The sequence below is a fragment of the Halichondria panicea genome, chromosome 13 (assembly GCF_963675165.1).
Source record: "Halichondria panicea chromosome 13, odHalPani1.1, whole genome shotgun sequence".
In the NCBI taxonomy this organism is placed as follows: Eukaryota; Metazoa; Porifera; class Demospongiae; order Suberitida; family Halichondriidae; genus Halichondria; species Halichondria panicea.
In genome coordinates this window covers 683,951-705,258 of record NC_087389.1, presented here as the reverse complement: position 1 = coordinate 705,258, position 21,308 = coordinate 683,951, and the positions used below count along the sequence as shown (strand labels likewise).

At 42.0% G+C, this 21,308-nt stretch overlaps 5 protein-coding genes across 5 annotated transcripts; 2 read left to right on the top strand and 3 right to left on the bottom strand.

Moving 5' to 3' along the window:
• Positions 1-17: 17 nt before the first annotated feature.
• LOC135346484 (glutamate receptor-interacting protein 2-like) lies at positions 18-8,356 on the top strand. Its single transcript, XM_064544108.1, has 16 exons — positions 18-259; positions 388-418; positions 646-740; positions 979-1,042; positions 1,446-1,588; positions 1,798-1,957; positions 2,120-2,265; positions 2,534-2,830; positions 3,465-3,545; positions 3,725-3,899; positions 4,262-4,482; positions 4,844-5,044; positions 5,475-5,619; positions 5,827-6,001; positions 6,154-7,854; positions 7,985-8,356. Exons 1-16 carry the CDS (start codon positions 205-207, stop codon positions 8,114-8,116), a joined length of 3,822 nt encoding a protein of 1,273 aa, XP_064400178.1. The 5' UTR covers positions 18-204; the 3' UTR covers positions 8,117-8,356.
• Positions 8,357-9,451: 1,095 nt separating this feature from the next.
• Positions 9,452-13,515, bottom strand: LOC135346305 (uncharacterized). The gene is made up of 10 exons (XM_064543886.1): positions 13,436-13,515; positions 13,132-13,291; positions 13,001-13,071; positions 12,873-12,941; positions 11,734-12,823; positions 11,411-11,685; positions 11,144-11,285; positions 10,717-10,992; positions 10,589-10,654; positions 9,452-10,514 (listed from the first exon to the last, which is right to left on the bottom strand). Exons 5-10 carry the CDS (start codon positions 11,960-11,962, stop codon positions 9,628-9,630), a joined length of 1,875 nt encoding a protein of 624 aa, XP_064399956.1. The 5' UTR covers positions 11,963-12,823; positions 12,873-12,941; positions 13,001-13,071; positions 13,132-13,291; positions 13,436-13,515; the 3' UTR covers positions 9,452-9,627.
• A 16-nt stretch (positions 13,516-13,531) lies between these two features.
• Positions 13,532-16,244, top strand: LOC135346307 (DALR anticodon-binding domain-containing protein 3-like). Its single transcript, XM_064543890.1, has 13 exons — positions 13,532-13,736; positions 13,794-14,126; positions 14,181-14,412; positions 14,482-14,520; positions 14,570-14,751; positions 14,830-14,909; positions 15,010-15,068; positions 15,126-15,208; positions 15,260-15,389; positions 15,585-15,643; positions 15,699-15,812; positions 15,867-15,935; positions 16,034-16,244. Exons 1-13 carry the CDS (start codon positions 13,563-13,565, stop codon positions 16,151-16,153), a joined length of 1,674 nt encoding a protein of 557 aa, XP_064399960.1. The 5' UTR covers positions 13,532-13,562; the 3' UTR covers positions 16,154-16,244.
• Positions 16,139-17,635, bottom strand: LOC135346310 (PI-PLC X domain-containing protein 2-like). Its single transcript, XM_064543894.1, has one exon. The coding sequence runs from the start codon at positions 17,577-17,579 to the stop codon at positions 16,314-16,316; it is 1,266 nt and encodes a 421-aa protein (XP_064399964.1). The 5' UTR covers positions 17,580-17,635; the 3' UTR covers positions 16,139-16,313.
• A 174-nt stretch (positions 17,636-17,809) lies between these two features.
• Positions 17,810-21,304, bottom strand: LOC135346424 (uncharacterized). The gene is made up of 2 exons (XM_064544041.1): positions 21,157-21,304; positions 17,810-21,100 (listed from the first exon to the last, which is right to left on the bottom strand). The coding sequence occupies exons 1-2, from the start codon at positions 21,268-21,270 to the stop codon at positions 17,810-17,812; spliced, it is 3,405 nt and encodes a 1,134-aa protein (XP_064400111.1). The 5' UTR covers positions 21,271-21,304.
• Positions 21,305-21,308: the final 4 nt, after the last annotated feature.

Below are 21,308 nucleotides of genomic sequence, written 5' to 3'. Positions count from 1 at the left end.
AAAGAAGGGGCGTAGCTTGTAAGCCTAATAAGACAAGAAAAGAAACTGCTAGTTAATCAAGATCAAAGAGAAGTTTCTATCCTTAACTGATGGGCCAGTATATGGCCGTGTCCCTGACGTGTACACTAGAGGGCCCTGTAGCTCAGGCCTCATTGCCTGTATCTCAGAGTCTGAATCAGTAGACTCTAGTAGAGCTAGCTAGCTATGGCTAGACTGTTGTTATGCTTCAAGCCCATGAGAGATGAACACACTAGATCAGGTGAGCCCATACACTACTAGTGTCTAATATATTATAGCATCCAGTATAAACATGCCATAAATCGCATTAAAAGTGTCGATAGTACTATTTGTATAATAATTAAAAATTATTATTTTCTCGCTATGCAGGACCTTCTCTGGGCCAGGGATTGGCGGACCGGTGAGTGACTTTCTTTGCTAATGGATACCTAGTGTAATTAGGCTAATTGCCAATTTTCTACGTGATACTTAATATGGTATTGGGTGGTTTGTTCCGAGCCAAACACTCACAGTGTTCGTATTGTGAGACCATTTAATTAATTGAATTTCCTACATTACATCCACGCTACCTGTCAGCGCTGAGATCATATCACCTCCCACACACACACACACTCACTCACACTGTAGCAGCAGCACTGGGACAGACGAAAGTAGCAGGCATACAGTGGCCTATGTGGAGCTCTTGAAGCACTCGACTGAGCCTCTGGGCCTGGTTCTGCATGGTGAGTGAATGTGTGTAGTGTTTTCGACTGAGCATCTGGGCCTGGTACTGCCGTGATGTCATGTACTGTCTGTGTATTGTTTGCCACATCAGTAAAACCCTCTCATGATGTAATATATTATGTAAAGCGGCTTTAATATTGGATTTTGGTATGAAAGAATGTGATGGAATGTGATTTTGTTGTTATTGTTGATGCCAACGTTGTGATCTAATCTACTTATACTTATTTTAATATCCAGGAGGGAAGGACCTCGGTGTGCCTGTACAGGTGGATGCCATCAGACCAGGGGGCGTGGCAGCTAAGTAAGTGGGAGGGAGTACACTATTCAACCGCTGTACTTGTATATAACACACTGTTCTTGTTGTCAGTCAAACCTTCTACAGACTTATTGTCTGAGCTTCAACAGTTCTTAGGTTTACTGGTATTGTTATCATAATTATACATGATTTTATTTGCTGTTTCTTGGAAAATTGAGGGACTTTTGTCACTATTTGCCTTCTGTGGGCCAATTGGTCACAATGATATGTAAACATCGTAATTGGTTCAATTAAAATGGCCACTTACTTTTAATTAACCCACATCTGATAAGTCGATTGTGGCACAGTGGCTAATATTGGCTTCCTTTAGCAAGCTCTCAGTTTGGGGATCGATTTTACCTCCTCTGTCCACTCTTGTCACACACACACACACACACTACTCACCCAGGAGTGGAGCCCTCCAGCCTGGTGACTGGATTCTTGGCATCAATGGAGTTCTAACTCATAACTTCATGCAAGCTGAGGTGAACACACTACTGCAGAATGCGGGCAATGTCATCAACCTGGAGATTGCCTTCGAGGCTCCTCCTGGTAAGTACTACAACAGTAAAAGAGTTTTTTTCTTACATAATTTTCTTGTAAAGTGTACAGAAGTCGTACATAGAGATGCATGTACAATGTCCACTGGAAGCAATATCTACTGTCAGTATTATATAGTGGAATTGTCCCCCCCACAGTTGGTGCACAGATTGCATGTTGGTTTTGTGTCTGCTGTAGTTGAAGGCAATTCTTCCATTCAGGTCCATCCAACGATGATCACACTGTTAAGAAGACGGCCGCCATTAACCTGCCTCGAGAGAATAACGAGAACAACAGTTATGGCTTCACCATCAGCGGGGGTAGGACGGAGAATCGACCAATCACAGTGTCCAACATCACCTTAAATACCACCGCCTACAGGTGTGTGGTGTGTGAGTGTGGGGGTGTGTGTGTGAATAGTGTGAATAGTGTAGGATTCACAGTATACTAATGTTGTACACAGAGACAAGTGTCTATTGTATAATTATATTGTGGAATTCCTGGTTTTTGATACACTTACCTGATACTGATCCAACGCTGTAGGAATGGTTTCCTGAAAGCTGGAGACCACCTTCTAAAGGTGAACGGTGTGGATTTGACGCAAGCCTCACAGAAAGAGACAGTTGCTTTACTCAAATCCTCTGGGGAGATATGTAGCCTGGAGATACAGTATGATGTCCCTGTGCACAGTGAGTCATGCTCCAATAGGCCCTGAATGAATCGTAACAATGTCAGTACATGTAGTCGTACCCTTTTATAGAATGATACTTGTAAGCTGCCATTACTCTAATGCTAAATTGGGGTTGTCAGAAAATTCCGTGTTGTCTCACTACATGCACTTAAAATGTAGAATATGCGTTCTTAGAATGCTATTCATGGCGTAGTGCTTAATATCTTCCCATGGTTTACGCTTGCCGTCGTTTGTATTCACTTTGCAACACGTACACTTCCCCACAGATGTTCTGACTGAGGCCCAGGGCCCTATGCTGGTGGAGCTGCTCAAGCCCAGAGGGGTCAGCCTGGGGATCAGTCTACGTCTTGCCCCAGGGGAGGGAGAGCCACTGAGGATATCCCGTATCAAAGAAGCGGGTATAGCAGATCGATGTGGTGCCCTCCATGTAGGGGACAGCATAGTGTCACTGAACGGAGTGTCACTGGAGGGGAAGAGTGTACAGGAGGCCTATCAGACACTCAAGTACTGTGACCTCCACATGCAGCTGGAGATACGACCCGGACAAAACCTCTCTGATGATCGTGAGTGATTAATTAAGTTAAGATAGCCACTGTGTAGTCTAAAAAGTTGTGGTGCTAACTGTTCCCTAAGCCTTGTGTGTGAGTCCCAACTAGGGCTGTTATGATATACAGTAGAACCTCGCTAATCCAGACCCCTTTAGTCCGAAACCTCACAAATCCGGGAAAAAAAGAAAAAGAGGAGAGGCTGTCAGTTGAATAGCCTACTGCTGCTGAATCAGCAATAACAAGTGCCCACTATATTAGAACAACAAAAATTGCAGTAGTAAATGAAATGTAGAATGCATTTTGGAATTTTATTCTTCTGTAGGCCTTTCTTTATAAGAGATTGGCCTCCCAAAAATTGTTAAGCTTACAGCTAGACACGTGTGGTGTGTGTATACTTATTGAAGCAGATCTTAGTTTTATAGTGAAGGTAGTGTTCACTTAGTTGTGGTTCTCAAAGACTTCTATGAATATAGTCATGTAGTTACAGGTGTGTGTGTGTGTGGATAGACTCGCAGGTCCTACCTCCTGGTCATAACCCTAAATCCTATTCTTGAAGATCTGTAGTGCAGTGAGATATCTGTTGGACAGTGCAATAGATCTCACTTTGTGGTTATATGGATAACAGATGTGTGTCTTCCCATCCATGCAGCATTTGATGATGCCGTGTCCGGTGTGTCCAGACTGCCCTCCTTCTCCTCTCAACTCTCCAGGAGACCATCAGCCTCGCAGTGTGAGTTACTACCACTGTAGCTCTAATTCATATCCATTTCTGCCAAACTATGGCCATATAATTATGTAAACAAGGCACATTTGTAACTATTGAGATCGAAGCTTTGCATTAGTACCACCAGCTGGCAAAACCTTCAGTTCAACCCCCCCCCCCACACACACACACACACACACACACAGCGTCTGTGAGCTCCATGGCGACTAGTACCCGGCTGACGTATCACCCAGAGTCTATGATAGTAAGCCTGACGGCTGATGAGGTTGGGTTTGGGCTCAGTCTGCAAGGTGGGGCCATTGAGTATGCCAACTACCCCATTACCATCTCCACCATTGAGGACGGAGGACCAGCTGCAAGGTAGGGCTCGAGTAGTTATCGTACAGAGTGTGGACTATACTGTGTGTAATACAAGCCTACTAGTATAGAAGGTCGTTGTTAGTTGGTGTGTGTTTGTATGTGGTTCATTGTATCTCATCTCATCAAGTACACAGTGCACTTCTTGTTTGTACTTATGCTTGTGGAATTTTTTTTTCATCCCAGGCTCTGAGTAAATTCTTGAGCTTTATAGTGTGTTTAACATTCCATTAGTTATTGTAACACACCCACTCACATATTCTAACCCCCCCCCTACACTCACATTCTAACCCCCCCCCCCCTACGCACACATTCTAACCCCCCCCCCCTACACTCACATTCTAACCCCCCCCACACACACACAGACTGGGTCAGCTACAGGTGGGGGACAGGGTTCTGGCTATTAGCGGAATTAAAGTGGACAGCTGTACTCTGCAACAGGCAGTCAAGCTTGTCAAGGAGGCTGGTCACGTCATAGAGCTGGAGATCATGTTTGACATACAAGATGCTGTCGTGCCATCTTCAGGCACATTTGAAGTGACTCTTGAGAAAACTGCCAGTCTGAATTTTGGAATCACTATCAATGGTAATAGCGTGTAACCAACACAAGATGTAGTGAAGGCAGGTCTCTTCTTATCACAAGAGATATCTTTTGATGGGTGATTTAATTATGATTGGCAATTCGATTATCTCCCTTTGAAGACCTCAGTAGTTTATTTAGTCTCACAAGCTGTCTTTGCCAAAACCCTTTGTCTCTAGCCCACTTTGGCAAGCGCAGGTGCTACCTATCTGCCCTTATACAATAAGACATAATGGCCGGTACAGTTATATGTACATGTATAAGGCAGTTGTATTTATAGCCTGAAATCTGCTATTATTATTAAAAACGTTTGTGCAAATTTCTCAAATTTCTGATCTTGTTTCATTTCTGCATCTTATCGTTGTAGGGAGTATTCACCATGGTGACCAGATATGGATCTCCAGGCTCAAGAAAGGGGGTATAGCATATCGTACTGGCATGCTCCACTCTGGGGACATCTTGTTAGCTATCAATGGAGTGGGTCTAGAGACTGCCAATCTGAGTCAAGCAGCAGAGATGCTCAAGAATGCAGGGGAAAGAGTATCACTCAAAGTCAGCAAAGAGAATGGTGAGCTGAGCACTCAACAATGTCACAGTTGTAATCTTGTAAACTCTCTTTCATTGTCCATAACTTGTGTTGCGAACGTCCGATTCCAAAAAAAATTAGTGTATTTAGTAGCTGTTTGATAGAGCTACAATATGGTGTGGCTAGATCAGTGATTTATTCTGGCCCAAATTGTCCATTTTCTGGAGAGAGAGAAAAGCGTGGGCGTTTTTATAGTTTATAGGTACTGTGTACAATTAAGGATAATTTTTGGTCACACTCCCTATTAGCTTGTGTGAACAACATCTGTTATATGTTATTGTTTCATGTTCCACATGACTACCCACCTCACACTCACAATCGTACACAATCTTTGTACACAGCCACTAGATGTAATACCTAGATAACACACTTATGGGTCGTACACACACACACACACACACACACACACCAGTCCCTACAGTACCAGAGACTGTAGTGTTTTCAGTGGTGCTCCATCGTAACCAGCAGAGCCTCGGCATCACCCTCACTGGCAATAGGGACACACCCGGACACCCAGTCACCATCTCTAAGATCAAAGCAGATGGTGTAGCTTACAAGTGAGTGTCTGCATGTGTACATGCATGTACAGTACATGTAGAGGCAACATCTTTAGACTTCTCTTTTTCGCTGGAATTAGAATACCTTAAGTTTAGAGAGACTAATCTTAAAAGATCTCTATAAAGATGTAGTATACAGGTGTGTTTACTAATGTACGTGTAGTTAATGGTTTTGGCATTGATTAATTAATAGTGTACCTCCCTCAGAACTGGCACCCTGAATGTTGGAGACAGTGTGTTGGCCATCAATGGACAGAGTCTAGTCAATGCCACTTTGCCCCAGGCCGTGTACATGCTCAGCACTGCGGGGGACGTGGTACAGCTCAAGATACGCAAGGCCACCAGTAGGTCAAGGAAGGGACGAGGCAGCCCCCCTGGGAAGGTGAGCACAGTGTGTGTGTGTGTTGGAGGGAGGTACTATAAGTGCTACATGTATAATCTTAAAAGTAAACTATGTACAATTTTCTGCCATACAATTACAACATTTTTTCAAGTCAAAAATAAACTAGCTATAATTTTCCCCTCTCTCTCTAGATTCACCGGCTTGGCAGTTTCCGAGGGACTGGTCGACTGGGCAGCCGAGCAGAGGGTCAAGAGAGCTACAGTCGTCTACTAGCCCTCAGGGCACGACGTTTCTCACAATCCACCATCGCTTCCACCATTTCCGGTCGAAGTACTCCAGACAATCACTCCACGATAAGCGTGGATGACTCCTCGTACAACGGAAGCTTCTATGCACAACCAATCGATCCCTCCGGTAGAGACAGTGTTCTCAGCCAATTAACACGATCGGAATTTGAAGGAAGTGCTTTTTCAAGACCGTCAAGTGCTCTGTCTAACTCTGGAAAATACGTATTCAGTCAGAATGGTGTTGATGGCTATTCTTTTGCTCCTCCACAATCCTCTATTGAGTTGCAACGTCGTTTGGGGTTTTCCCCTAGACTACCCCCACCAATTAATGTTCGGAGTGAAACTGATGAAGAACTATCGCAATACAGTGGCTGGGAAGACAGCACCTCAAATCAATGGACTAGGAGGCCATCTTTACCTATGCACCGTCCTGGGAGCAAGAAATGGGACTTTAAATCTCGAAGAAGATCGTCGTTTAAGCCACCAAAATTAATAGGCCGAGTTTCTCCCCTCACACCATCGGATCCGCCCAATTTCTCCTCTAGTTTGGAACTGGGAACGGACAAGCGCATTCCACCGTCTCCAGTCAAAGATCAGCCATTACTTGAAGTTAGTGACGTTCCAGAAGATAATCAAGTGGCTGTAGAAAGTACCGAAAATGAAGAAACAAACTCAGAAATTCATGTACTCGAGGTCGAACGGCCAGACAGTAAGCTGTCGTCAGTCGACTCTAACAGTGCGGATATAGATAGGCCAGAGCGTAGAGGAAGCACTTCCGTCAGTGGGGGGGATTCACAGTCAACTATGAACTCACCTGAACCGCCCCCCACGCAGTCACCCTCGCTGCTACCGTGTGCAACACCAACAGTCACTGCGGAGGAGAGTACTGGAGAATGGCCACCGACAGATATTTTACCAGGATACGAAGAAGAAGACAGTCAAAATCAAGAACCAAGCAGCTCTCCTACAGCTGTACTTACTACCGTGAAAGTATTGAACGCAGTTACTGATTTGGATCACAATCCTAGTACTAGAAGTTTGACTAGAAAACCCCCGAAAGTGGTCGTATCTGAATCGATCACCTATCCTACTAAGATGGGTAATGGCGCCGCCATTTCCTCCCAAGCATCTCTCATGAAACCTGATCTACTTCGGAGAACAAGTGCTCCAGACTTCTCAATAGCTATGAAATCAAAACACCAGAACACTGAACAACCAAAATCAAAGTCTATCTCCAGTTTTGATCCGTCCAACACTATGCAAGACTACAAACAGACTATCCACAAAGCTAACGAATTTGAGAAGGCGATGAGAGCTTTGGCCGAATCTGGCTCCTCAGATCAAGACAGTGACTCAGAGCCCCATGGCAACCAATCCGAGGCTGTGTCCGTTAGCGAGAGCGAGAAAATCAATGATAAGATGAAGACTGATATACCTAAGAACCAGCTCAACGTTCACCACATTTATCTCAAGAGAAGACTTGGTACTTCGTTTGGTTTCAGCCTCGCTGACGGATGCTATGATCCAGGCATCTTTGTGAAGGCTGTCAAGGATGGGAGCCCAGCAGACAAGGCTGGACTGCTGCCTTATGACATTGTCTTAAAGGTGAGCTATTATTGCTGTGTGTACACAATGACCCCTTATCAAAAATGTATCTGCTATAATTTTTTAACTTAGTCACCCTTACCAAGTGCGGACTGCTGGTTTATTTTATGTGTTTGTTTCCTCCACACAGATTGAAGACACACTGCTACTAGCTGAGCACACTTGTCAGAAGATAGACCCTCTGTTGAAGCATTCCGGAGAGCACCTTGAACTCACAGTTGCTAGGCAACACCATCAAGTAGTAGGGGAATCTTACTGCTGAACACATATCAATTATTTCATTAATTAATATTCAATTTGTAATAATTATTGTAACGTCGTGTGATTGTTCAGTTCATTTTTATGTCAAATTCATCATTACTAACTATATACATCATGTCAACAGCTTATATCAAAACTGAACTGTTTTTCACTGTTATTGTATAATTATAATTTGGTTTATAAAAATAAGGTTTTGCCTCAGAAACATGTGTGTCCGAGGTCAATAGTATACCTATTGTAATTATGGTGACACAAGTAATTATGGTGACACATTTGATCCGTCACACTAGATTCTGCACAGTACAGCTAGGGGCCCACTTCACCCTGCCCTAGGCCCTCCGACACTGCCACATGTAAAAAAAAAAGCGGTCTGGCCAGTACCACCTAGGGGGTAAGCCCTGAAAGTACTACTTTTTAGGGTAGCATAAGTACTGCTTTTGAGGGCAGCATAAGTACTACTTTTTAGGGTAGCATAAGTACTGCTTTTGAGGGCAGCATAAGTACTACTTTTTAGGGTAGCATAAGTACTACTTTTTAGGGTAGCATAAGTGTGTCAGTTACAGAACTCCGGATAAAATAGCGCTCTGGGGTGGGCCAGTTTCCCGACACCCAACCACCAGCTCCGGAGCCCCATGAATAACCCAAGCGCTACTTTGGGTCACCGGAAGTGGTTTGTACAAAGTGGGCAGTGAATCACTTCAAACAAAAGGGGGCGTAGCTCAATTTCTGTATCCAATAAAGTGAAAAACAAGCCTCCAATAATAAAAATGGTCTCCAACTTGTGGAAAAGACTTGGTGTGTATAGAAGTTTACCTGTGTTCTTTGTGTTTGGAGCCTCCATTGAGTGGTTTATGATTCATGTCAGAGTGGGGAAAGAAACTTTCTGTACGTAGTAGATCTAGAGTCTGGGAAATTGTGTATTAATTAATGTTCATTGATTGGCAGACGATACTGCTGTAAGAAAAGAGTCTGAGCGAAGGTTAAAGGGAAGAGGCCAGTCCTCGGGAAGCTCCTAGCGAGAGATGCCAGCTGGGTTGCCGTGGCCGTCTTATCTGATGTTTGCAGCATCTTCCCTTGGGTCCATGTTGCTAGGAGCTACTGTAGTCCATAACTACTATAAACCTTCAATGGTAAGCCCAGTCACATTAATTAGTAATAGCCTTTCATCTGTTTTGATGACAGGTTATACCGGACGCCCCCCCTGCCATGGACAAGGAGAACTCACCCTCTGGTTTTATTAGTATAAAGAAAACAAAAGATAGGTGATGTACTTCCTTGTACTCATGCATAAAATTATAGTTTCATAATCAAAATCCCTTTATTGTTTGTGAAAACATGCAATTGATACCAATAATTACAGTTATGGTTGAGTTACACTTTCTGTATGAAATTACTAACTGTGTGTATGAGAATCACAACTATGTGTATGGGAATCACAACTGTGTGTATGGGAATCACAACTATATGTATGGGAATCATAAGTGTGTGTATGGGAACGTGACTGACGTTAAATTATAGTTTTGTGATAGTGTATTGTGTCATATCTACGTACGAATCTATTGAAGTATTATCGTCAGATATCTTTCTGCCTGGTGGCACATCGTAGATAACTTCAGATCCATCATGTGTTACTTTGACCGCTCCCCTTTTTCTTGCTCTCTGTGGTTTAGGGGCAGCTTTCTTCTTCGTAGGATAGTCATACAGATCATCTTCTTGAGATATAACTGGCTGTTTGGTAATATGGCTAGTTACTTTGTCCGTGTGCGATGGCTTAGACCACGAGCTTGTTAGAATGTCTTTTGAGAATCTGTTCTGAGGTCTCAGTAGTTCTAGTCCGTTGTAAGATGGGGACAATGGGGGAGGGACAGGTGGGGGAGTGGAGGGAGTCCGTGTTCGGGGGGTTATTAGGCTGTACGAATGACCAGTGTCAATCAGTGTGGGGCTTTTCGAGCGGCTAATGCTTAGTTGGGAGTAATTTGGTGAGGTGAAGTGCCTCCCTTTTAGTGCTGCTCTTTGATGGTCTAAGATATCGTATGCTTCAGAATCAGTTTGTTCATCAGCCTGGGTTGATTTAATAACTGGAACAACAGTTTCATAGTATGCTTGTGTGGGTGTGTCTGTTAGAGACATCTGTTGCAATGGTGGCTTTGGTGGCTGTATAAGTACAGGAATGTTAGGCATTGTTGCTGCTTTTGGTGGCAATTCCTTTGGTCGTGTTGGCTGCTTCTCTATCGAGGACTGCTGTTCATCTGGTTTCTGGCCTTTAGGACGACGCTTGAACGTACCGAATGTAACTTGATCATCTTCTTCAACCGGTCTTCTTGGTATGGTTGGCACCTCTGCTTTAACGAGTGTGGGAGGTTGCGGCTCTTGTGGCTCCGTGTCTTCAGGAGAATGGTCTGAGTTGGTGACCAAATTAACAACATTATTATGACGTAATTATTATACTGCTATGAATGAATAAATAACTCACTTTCAATTTCCGGGAGGTTTGTTATTGAGTGGGAGAGATTTCTGCGAGTTTGTGCACTAGGTCTCCCTGTTGAATTAATTAATAATAATTGCATAATTTATATATATACACAGTAATTAAAATCATACCTTGCATTCTAGATATGTGATACTGTGTGCCTCTTTCTAGTTGCTGTTTTCTTCTTGCTCTATATCGCCTTCTTCTTGCTATACAGCCAGCCAATATGCACAGCATAATGATGAACACTAGTATCAAGCCCACTACACAGCCTCCACCGATAACCACGTAGATCAGAAGACGGTTGTACCTCAACCAGATGCTCGGCTCGTCAGTAGGCATTACTGGGGTGGTGGAACTCGGAGCGCTACTTGTCATCTCGGTGGTGGTAGGCGGAACTAAGCAATCTGTAAAATATTAATTTACTAAGTTGAAAGAGAGTTCTTCATTTGTTTGTAAAGTGTGTGCAATTGTTACTGGCAAGGGTATTTTGGGGAATACAGATTTATACAAGACATGCATGATGTGAATAACTTAATTTCTATTGGGGTATAGTACCTCTAAATGTGTATTTGTCAATGCTTTCTTGCTGTGAATCAACAAGCTTGAACAGCAGGCATTTCCGAGCTTCTGTGATGTTGCAATTGCAATTTAGGTCTAGTCTGTATAAAGCGTTAGAATATCGCTCTTGGGTTAGTATCTGTATTGATTGTACAGTGAAAGTGTTTTCATAATAACAGAGTGTACTTGTACACATACAAAAGACAAGTACTGAGTATCCATGGTGAAGAGTACAGCATAATTATTATACAGAGTGTATTTTACCTGTATTGAGTTGTTTTCTATCCTAAAGTCCGTTAGCTGTAGTGAGGGGCTAACATTTTGTCCTGAGATTAAACTAATGTTCTGTATAGAGTCACATTGTAAAGCCATAGAATCATTTTTAAAGCGAATTATAGCCTTCTGATCACTGGTGACAGTGAATCCGCTGTTGGGGAGAATGTGGAGCTCTTTGGTAGTATTGCTTGGAACAAATACAAACGGTATAGTTTCAACGCTTGAGCTTGAGCTGATATTCACATCAAGTTGTAGGTCACATTCTACAAATATAGTTTGTATAATCAGGTATAATAAATAGTAACGCTTACCATCTAGGAGAGTGGCATCTTGGACACAGGAGTTACTTTCTTGTACAAATGTTGGACTTTCTTCAGGACAGCAGCAGGTGCTGTTTGTATTGATACCATTGTCACTGTAGCAACTTGCAGTACCATTGTACACAGCATCTCCTAGCATATACCTCAGTGCATACACGTTAGAACTGCATGTAACTACAGTTAAAGTTGATACAAGCAGCCAACCTGCAGTACCTAGCATTATATCACTAGGGAATCAACTGCACGGAATGACACTAGAGCTCTTTGTACGCAACTTTATACACAATATTCTGTTTGTGATAAGGATTTCTCCCAAAAATTACAGTAATTGTATTTAATAGAGAAATTCACAAAAGGAAAACATGTGCTGGTGCTGTTATGTAATAGACACCTACTTGTCTACAAATAATAGCTATAATAAAAGTGTTGAAGTTTGATTTATGTTTATGCTAAAATAACAAATGGCTGTTTATTTTATCATCACAAAAAGGAGTACATATAAACCTATGCTGTGTACACAGACTGTACTATTTAATATTAACATACAACTCTTGCTGTATTTCCACCACTTCCTCAGCCTCCCGTTGTTTGAGCGTTACATTTGAATAGAAGGGAAGATCTATGTCGTCCGTTGCATCAATGCTACCGACTTTTTCTTTGTTTTGCTGCATAGTTTCTGTGTTTTGTTCTGGTGCTCTAGTTCCCAATGGATCAATATCTTCTGTGGCAAGGGGCGGTGGTAAAGGCGGGACTGTGATATCCGCAATACTGCTGTACAATGCCATGCCATCTGACAAAAGATTCAAGCTATATCGATTAGCATCAGAGTTGTTTTTATCTTCAAATGGTGATGAGTGTTGGTCTAGCATTGAAGGCATTGAGATGCGCTTATCAGCACTGCTATCTTTAGCCATTTTAAAACTTCTATCAGGAGTGGCGTACAGTGGTAGTTTGTCATCTTTGCTCCTGAATTCTTCGTACTGTTGAGGTGCTGTAGACTCCATATTTGGTGGTGCTACATCGTTGACTACCGTAGTAATAGGAACTCTCTTCACTTCAACGATTGAATCGTATAGAAGATCTGCATTGGTATAGTGATCATGACAACAACTGTTAGTAACTACACATACCTGTTGGATCTTCGTCTCCTGCATAACCTATTTCCTTTAATTGAACTTCAACTGGATGATGATTATCTCCTATAATTATAATATGAAAATGTGTACTAATAAGCTTTTGGAATGCAGTGTTGGCTTACCTATACGTACTGTGGCTATTTCACTATCATTTTCTTCCACCTTGGAAATACGAAGAGATCCTGTTCTCTTCCTGTGGGGATTTTTAGTAACCAAATTTATTAAAATGTAGCTAGACACTTACAAGCATTACCTGAATTTTCTGCACATAAAACACAGAAGACAGAGAAGACAGACTATGACAATCAAGAGGGGTACTGCAGTTCCTCCAACTGTTAGCGCTAGCACTTTTACACAGTCATAATCTATTGTTGGTGATGTACTAAGAGAGAAGTTAACACTAAATACTCCACCTGTAAGAACAATAACATTAACAGTGATGATATGAGATGCAATAGTTCCAATTTCAGTCTAGTCCTTTATATAGCTATAGCTTTATTATAGCTATAGATCTAGACGTTGCTAGATCACAGTATAGATATGCACTAGTAGCTCACAGTTATGATCAATCATGCTTCTTGACTTGTTACAAACTTGTAGCAGCAGGAACTGATCATAAAATATCTTGTAGATAGTTTTATTGTTCTTGCGCAGAAAAATTGCACATGCGCAGAACCAGACAAAATGGACAGTGTTCTAGAAGCATGGCAAACACTCTATAGCCTGAAGCTTAGGGAGATGGTTCCCTGTCCACCTGGAGAAGCCCCAGCACTCATCTGCAGCAACAATACAAGGAATGGTGAGCTACTGTTCCCCAAAGAGATTGCAAAATCTTTCCTGAGAGCTACTGAACAGAAGGTACGATACTACTAAAAAGTGTGGGTATGATACAATTTTTTGGCCATTTTCTTGCAGGAAGGGGCAGTGGTGGCGTTGAATAAAAGCCTGGATGGGTGTGGTTATCCTGAACATTTCTTCTCGGAATTCACCCTCAACCAAAAGCAACATTTATTTATCCGACTCAACCGTTCGTTTGTTTTCAAGACAATGATTTGCCAAGTTATAAGCAGTAAAGACAACAACGTGCAATCAGATGAAAGCCACTGTATCACTTTAGTACCTCATGTGCTTTGTAATGGTGCGGATATAACACACATTAGTGTTAGTGAATCAAGATCACTGTTGACAGTTGGGTTGCTACGGAATGTTTTGAAATCGATAGGAAAATCAGTCGATGTTTATCTTTCAGTGAGTGCCTTTGAAGTACATTACCAATGTTTACACACACACAATATCACTCAGGACCTTCCATTCTCTCAACTACCCAGCTCTGTAAGAAATTTGTTCAGTTCATTCTTTTCCACAAAACAAAAGAGAGGGGTCCACCGTGATATCACAGCAGCTGACTTTATCACTTCACTTCAACCCCTCACTGACCCTCCAATCCCTCACCCTTTCACTAACCCTACCTCCACTGTTCACAGCATTCTACAAATTGATGTCAAAAGTTTTGCCATTGATCAGAAACTCATAGGTAAAGGTGTATAGGTACACAATAAAATTAATGCAGTTCCATTTTTTAGTGAACTCTCATTATTTCCAGGGAAAGGTGGCTATGAGAAGAATTTAAACAGTGTACAAGGTAGTTGGTGTTTATTGTGTATTGTTAAGAGTACATGCTTCCTATGCAGTGACTACTGTGTCAGGGCAGCTAACACCAGCGGCTTCACTAGCACATGACATATGTACCCGCTGTTCCAAGGATCACATGATCATTCATGTTGCCCAGCAACAGCGGAGCTACCAGGCACAGCAGGCCATGGTACTAGTGGACATATTCAACTCAAAATCTAAGTCCTCCATGCAACAGCAGGTGGGTGCTCAACATGAATGTGAATTTGTATTATAAGCTATTGTTTCAATTTGTTTTATAGTTTGGTTTTGTCTGTAGCATATTGCTCTAACATCTGCTGTGGATGTTTTGAATTGTCCTGGATCAACAGTCAACTACTCACTCTCAGAGCTATTAAGGTAATGTATGCGTGTGTGTGTGTGTGTGTATAATGGACTTGTTACTCAACTTGTATTGGCCAAATGTCATAAACAAACCATTTTGTACAAACATCAATAGAATCAGACAAGAGCAAATGACAAGTGCTTTCACTGTCAAATACAGTGACACACTGAAAGGTAATACTAATGTTTTTAAATCATTATAATTATACTCTTGGACATTTTACCGCACAGGTGACCAGCTGCAACTATTAGTGAATCGTATGACCGAGGCTGTCATCAAGTTTGAGTTGCTTTCTCAAGACCCGACCACATATGTAGGCACCCATTTTAGTTCCGTGTGATATTCGACTCCTTTATGTGTGCAGGTGAAGATTGATGCTCCTGAAGTGTCCGTCAGCTGTGATGATGACGTGAGGTTTGATGGAGCGTTTGTGCTGTATAACTACGCTCGTGTGGCTGCTCTTCTCAACCGCCATAGACTAGCCTCTCAACATGGTGAGATAATTATGCTTCTTTACACAGAATAGAAAATTGGCCTTAATTACTGATTTGCGTGTTTAGAGGCCTTTCATGTGATATTATTAGTATCAAAGGTTAATTGTTGTTTTGCATTCACCTTGCGAATAATTTCTTTGATGTGTATATGCAGTCATAACTATTTTGTGCCTGTACTTTCACATTATACACTAGGTGTGTATCCTCTCCTACCAAGTGTGGAGACAGTGGACTTCTCTCTCCTCAAAGAAGAGGTATTTCTGTGATGTCACGCATCACATTAGCTTCATACAAGTCTCTCCGCTATAGGAGGAGTGGCAATTGCTGTTTCACTATGTGCTACAGTATCCACTACTCTTGAAGGAGGCAGCAAAGATAGCAAAGAAGGGAGTCGGCGTACACATTACTCTTGGTCTGAAGAAGGTTATTACCCACGCTATATCATCACTCTGATTATGTCGGTCTGTTTGCTTTCAGATCTGCCAGTTTCTGACAAGATTCAGCCATGCGTTTAGCTCTTACTACAGTAGGACTAAGGTCTTAATGGTGAGTCACTATCAATCGTAATCTATCCCCCACTGTCTGCATGTCTCCCTTTCTTCCCCACAATAATTAAGTGTATCTTGAGCTCTCTGCTATTTTAGCCCCCAGAGCCCCACCTGCTGCCACTGATTCATGCCAGGCTGTATCTACTGATGGCTATCAAGCAAGTACTTCACAATGGACTCGCACTGTTAGCAATCGAACCATTCGAACAAATGTAATCAGAAATGTGTGTATTTTATGACATAATTATGCTTTTTACAGCAAAACAACATGTTTTAAACAAATATTTTTATGATGTTATGAAAACTGTTTCGAATACTAATAACGTGGGAGTGGAATTAACGTGCAGTGAAATTAACGTGCAAAGAGAATTCAAAATTAATGAAGAGATTGTTTCTTGTTGCCGTTCAGTAGAGATGCACAGATAGCAGCATGTATGACATTGTTGTAATCGGGACAAAAGTCTGTCATAAGTATGTTAGCTTTTAGCGACCAATCAGCACAGCCGTAAAACCAGCTATCGACTTTTCCTCTAAGGTCTTTGGCATTCACAAATGGTGTTTGAAAGACGCTTGCAGTTCTGAACACACACGAGGCCCACATTTTATTCCTCGGGGGAGGATTAGTAAAATCAGCTGAGAGGAAATTGAACAGCTTGTCTTGACTATCGGCCGTGGAGTACCAGTGTTGGTCTACCCCCGGCCACATGTAGCTGCGGTCAATAGAGCCATCATCATTCCATGTGATAATAATCCGTTCTTGAGCAGCATTTGGACGGTGCCACAACTCAAACAGTGTCTTACCAACTCCTTCAGGAGCTGGAACAAAGTAACCTCCGAGTGTGGACTTGACTTGAGCTTTGAGTTGGTCGAAATCGAAACTTGATCCTTTGTTTAATATGTTGAAGCGATGAAAATCCAGAATTACGATTTCCACTTTTGTGGCCTTGATAAAATCTACCACTTCCGTTAGAGCTTGACTGAGGGAATACTTAGTCTTCCAGGTATCGTGAGTGATGATGTAATCACCGGGTTTGTTCTGTCCAATGCGAAGGTCCAGAGATCGAATTCCCAAGTTGAGTTGATTTCGAAGGCTGAGACTTTGCGTTCGAATCCATTCTCGTCCGAGTACGAAATCAGGTTGATAGGTTCCGGAATCGTGAGTGCCTGGTATGCACATCTCAGTCAAGGTCAGGTTGTGGATGACGTCAGAATAGTGCTCCATCCATTGCGTACCCAGATTGCTGAGTTGTGATGGAGAGGGTAGGAGAGCCGGCTTGTCTTGTATCAGGACACAAGCAGTTCCGTTTTGCACCCAACGAACCCTCGCTGCTGTAGCGCCGGTGATGAAAGGAGGGAAGACAGTGTATTGACGTGGGTCCGTGCTGCTCCAGTCTACTTGGAGCTGTTTACCAGTTGCATCTGAGGCTTGGAGTTGGAAACGAGTGTTTGTACCTTCCAGTTGGAACGTAACATCGGCTTTAGCCCCTGAGCCGCTCTGTTTAAATTCAATCGCAAAGTTACTCTGGCTTTGTGCTTGAATGTCAGTAAAGCTCCATTGGTTCATGAGAGTGCTATGAACTCCAGTCAACTTCAGGTTTTTGCTCGTAGCGTTTATAATCCACAGAGTTTCCAATTGGCTCATTTTCAGCTGGCTTTGTTTACCTTGTAAATGAATACAAGCCCCTCCCACCTTTACAGAATGTATAGGTAGGGATCAACAAACTAATAAGCTTACTTCGCCACTGTTAAAAACTGCGCATGTCTCAAACTAGCTCACGTGAAATCGACAACGTGTGTGCGCAGCACAAGATCACCAAAAATTTAATACTCAATAATTATTATTCTTTATGTGGAATAAAAAAATTGTATACTTTAAAAAGCAGATTTCCACTCTTTGACTATTAGTGGTTTCTTTCTGGGAAATCTTTTCTTTTGTCTGGTGACAGGTAACGGATCGAGTAATATATTGTTGGACTTTTGAATGTCGAATAAGTGGAAATAGGAGAATGCAAAAGCACGAGTAAAAGATAAAGGGCGAACTTCGTTTAGCTCAGGAGTCAGTTTTGGAACTTCAAAGTCAAGCCAATATTCTTCTTCTTCTTTAATGTCTGCAAGCCCACTGTGTATAATATGCTGCGCTTCTGGATCACAAGGTGGCTCAACCAGCTGTTGAACGAGATCTGTGACAACTTCTTGTAATGGCTTGTTCCCCGTATCGCTAGATTCAAGTCCTTCTGAATAAGAGTCTCTTGCCTGTATAGATCCCAACTCTTCTGAAGAGTCTTTAGCCTGCAACAATCTAAGTCCTTCTTCTGTAGAGTCTCTAGCCTGCATAGGTATAAGTCCTTCTGAATAAGAGTCTCCTGCCTGTACAAGTTCTCCTGGAGAAGAGTCTCTCGTCTGTATAGGTCCAAGCTCTCCTGAAAAAGATGCACGTGAGTTCCAGTTGCTAGAGGAGCTCAATAGGTTGTTTTCCTGACTTTGTTGAGCGTTCACTAGAATACAGGGAGCTAAAAACTGTTTTGTGTTGCTGCCATCCTTCTCGATTGGGGTGGTAATAGAATTTCTCTGCGAACCATAACTAAATCGTCTGCCTCGGTCACTGTCTATACTCGAGTTTCTGATCTTATTTGCAATATTATCTTTGCTATTGTTGCTTAAAGACTCCTTAGGCTTAATATCCATTGTTAATGTATTATTAACTATCGACTGTCCATTATTTTTTTTATGAGTTTCATCATTCTGAAACCTATGAAGTCTTTGAGTATTTGGATTTGTCAGAGAGCTCCTGTGATTTGGTATTTTGGTAAATGAGGATGAAGTATGGTCGCTGGTAGACGCAGCTACTTGTGGTGATTCTTCTGGCCATTTTGATTTTAATCTTTCTGGAGTTTTTTGAGGTTCTCTTCTACTTGGCTTTAGATTGAACTCTTGCTCGACTGGATTCACAATAATTGTTGGTTTTTTGGGATTATGTTGTAAGGGGTTGGTAGTAATGCCAGTTAATGTTGCTCCATACAGAGCCATTGGCAACTCTTCTTGTAAAAACTGAGGCCCATGTATTTGGTTTTTGTGTTGCGGCTGCATCGTTTCTTCAGGATTTTGAATAAAATTTGAGTTGTTATATAAGGTCTTCTGTTCAGTGTTCTTGGCAGATTTCTTCTCATTGCTTTTATCCTGTGAAAGTTTTTGTTGTGGTGGCCATTTTAATTTTTGTCTGAATCCTCGGTTCTTCTGAAATTCATTTCTACCTTGCTGCACATTTAAGTCTTGGTTGAACGCATTTGCAACAATGTTATTTGCTGATTTTCTGGTAGTTTGCGAGGGTTTGGTAGTATTACCAGCTGCTGTTGTTCCGTACAGGGCCATTGGTTCTTCTAAGGTATATTGTGGCTGGGATAGAGACCTCGTTTTTTCTTGTTTTTCTCCGTACAGAGCCGCCGTTGGTTTTTGTAAGGTATATTGTGGCTGGGATAGAGACCTTGTTTTTTCTTGTTTTTCTCCGTACAGAGCCGCCGTTGGTTTTTGTAAGGTATATTGTGGCTGGGATAGAGATTCTTGTTTTTGAATGAAATTTGAGTTACCAAGCGTTGCTGTGTGAGATATTTCGACATCCTGTTCAATTTCATTATCTGCAGTCTTTGATGGCTGTTTCAGTGACTTGTGATTTGTTATACCAGTAGACCAAGGGCTTGCCTCCAGGGGAGCACGGTTAGCATTTCTTGCTAGGGCGTGTGGACTGATGTTTGAGTTTTCTGAGGTACTAGTGCGGTTTGCTTTCCCTTTGTGTAACTTTTGATTTGCTGTGTGAGATATTTCGACATCCTGTTCAATTTCATTATCTGCAGTCTTTGATGGCTGTTTCAGTGACTTGTGATTTGTTTTACCAGTAGACCAAGGGCTTGCCTCCAGGGGAGCACGGTTAGCATTTCTTGCTAGGGCGTGTGGACTGATATTCGAGTTTTCTGAGGTACTAGTACGGTTTGCTTTCCCTTTGTGTAACTTTTGATTTGAACCAGTAGACAAATATCTTGCTTCTTCCTCCTGCAGAGCAGGGTTAGCATTCATTGCTAGGGTGTGTAGACTGATGTCCAAGTTTTCTGATGTACTAGTACTGTTTGATTTCTCTTTGTGATTTGTTGAATCAATAAACAAATATCTTGCTTCTTCCTCCTGCAGAGCAGGGTTAGCTAGGGTGTGTGAACTGGTGAAGTTTTCTGATGTACTGGTACTGTTAGACTTCCCTTTGTGATTTGTTGAGCCAGTAGTAGACAATAATCTTACTTCTTCCTCAGCTTGAGCACGGTTATCATTTATTGCTAGAGTGTGTGGACGGATGTCCAAGTTTTCTGATGTACTGCTTGATTTCTCTTTGTGATTTGTTGTACCAGTTGGAGTAGACCAGTATCTTGTTTCTTCCCGAAAAGTACGGGTACGGTTAGCATTTATTGGTAGGATGTATGGACCGATGTTCGAGTTTTCTGATGTACTAGTACTGTTCGATTTCCCTTTGTGATTTGTTGAGCCAGTAGTAGACAATAATCTTACTTCTTCCTCAGGCTGAGCACGGTTAGTATATATTGCTTGGGTGAGTGGACTGATGTCCAAGTTTTCTGAGATACTGCTTGATTTCCCTTCCTGTAACGTTTTATTTGTGGTACCATCAGTAGACCAATATTTTGCTTCTTCCTGCAGAGCGCGATTAGCATATATTGCTTGTGTGAGTGGACTAAAGTGTTTTGGAATGCTCTTGCGTTGAGATTGCTTAAGATGTAATACAGAGCTCAGTTGGTCACGTTTAACAGCTTTTGAAGGGTTCGTTCTATCCACAATGTTTGAAGGGTTCGTTCTACCCACAATGTTTGAAGGGTTCGTTCTACCCACAATGTTTGAAGGGTTCGTTTTATCCACAATTTTTGGCAAGCGAAAATTGGTTTTAATTCCCTGTTGCTTTTCATTAGATATTTTTCTGAGTTGCTTGTACTTTTCTGAGATATTATCTTCCCTAATTATTGAATAGTTCAAATCCGCAAAGTAGGTAGGTTGTGTGTATTTGGGTTCTCTCACAAAAGCAAAATTGTTTGGTTTGACTTTGCTAGAAAATCCAGCAACTTCAATATGCTTCTGTTTTACAGGTTCTCTGGGAACATCTTTAGTTGAGACCTGCATTTATTCAGTAACATGCACTTGGAAAATATTTTGCAACTGTGTTAGCTTACTGCATTTCTACTTTTCTTCAGCTTCTTTCCATTTCCATAAGTATGATATGCATCCTCCACACGAAAATGGTTCAGCTTTGGGAGATCACCGAGAGCATGCTCTTCAGGCTCCATCTTCCTTACAATCCACACAAAAATAATACTCAGTGCGC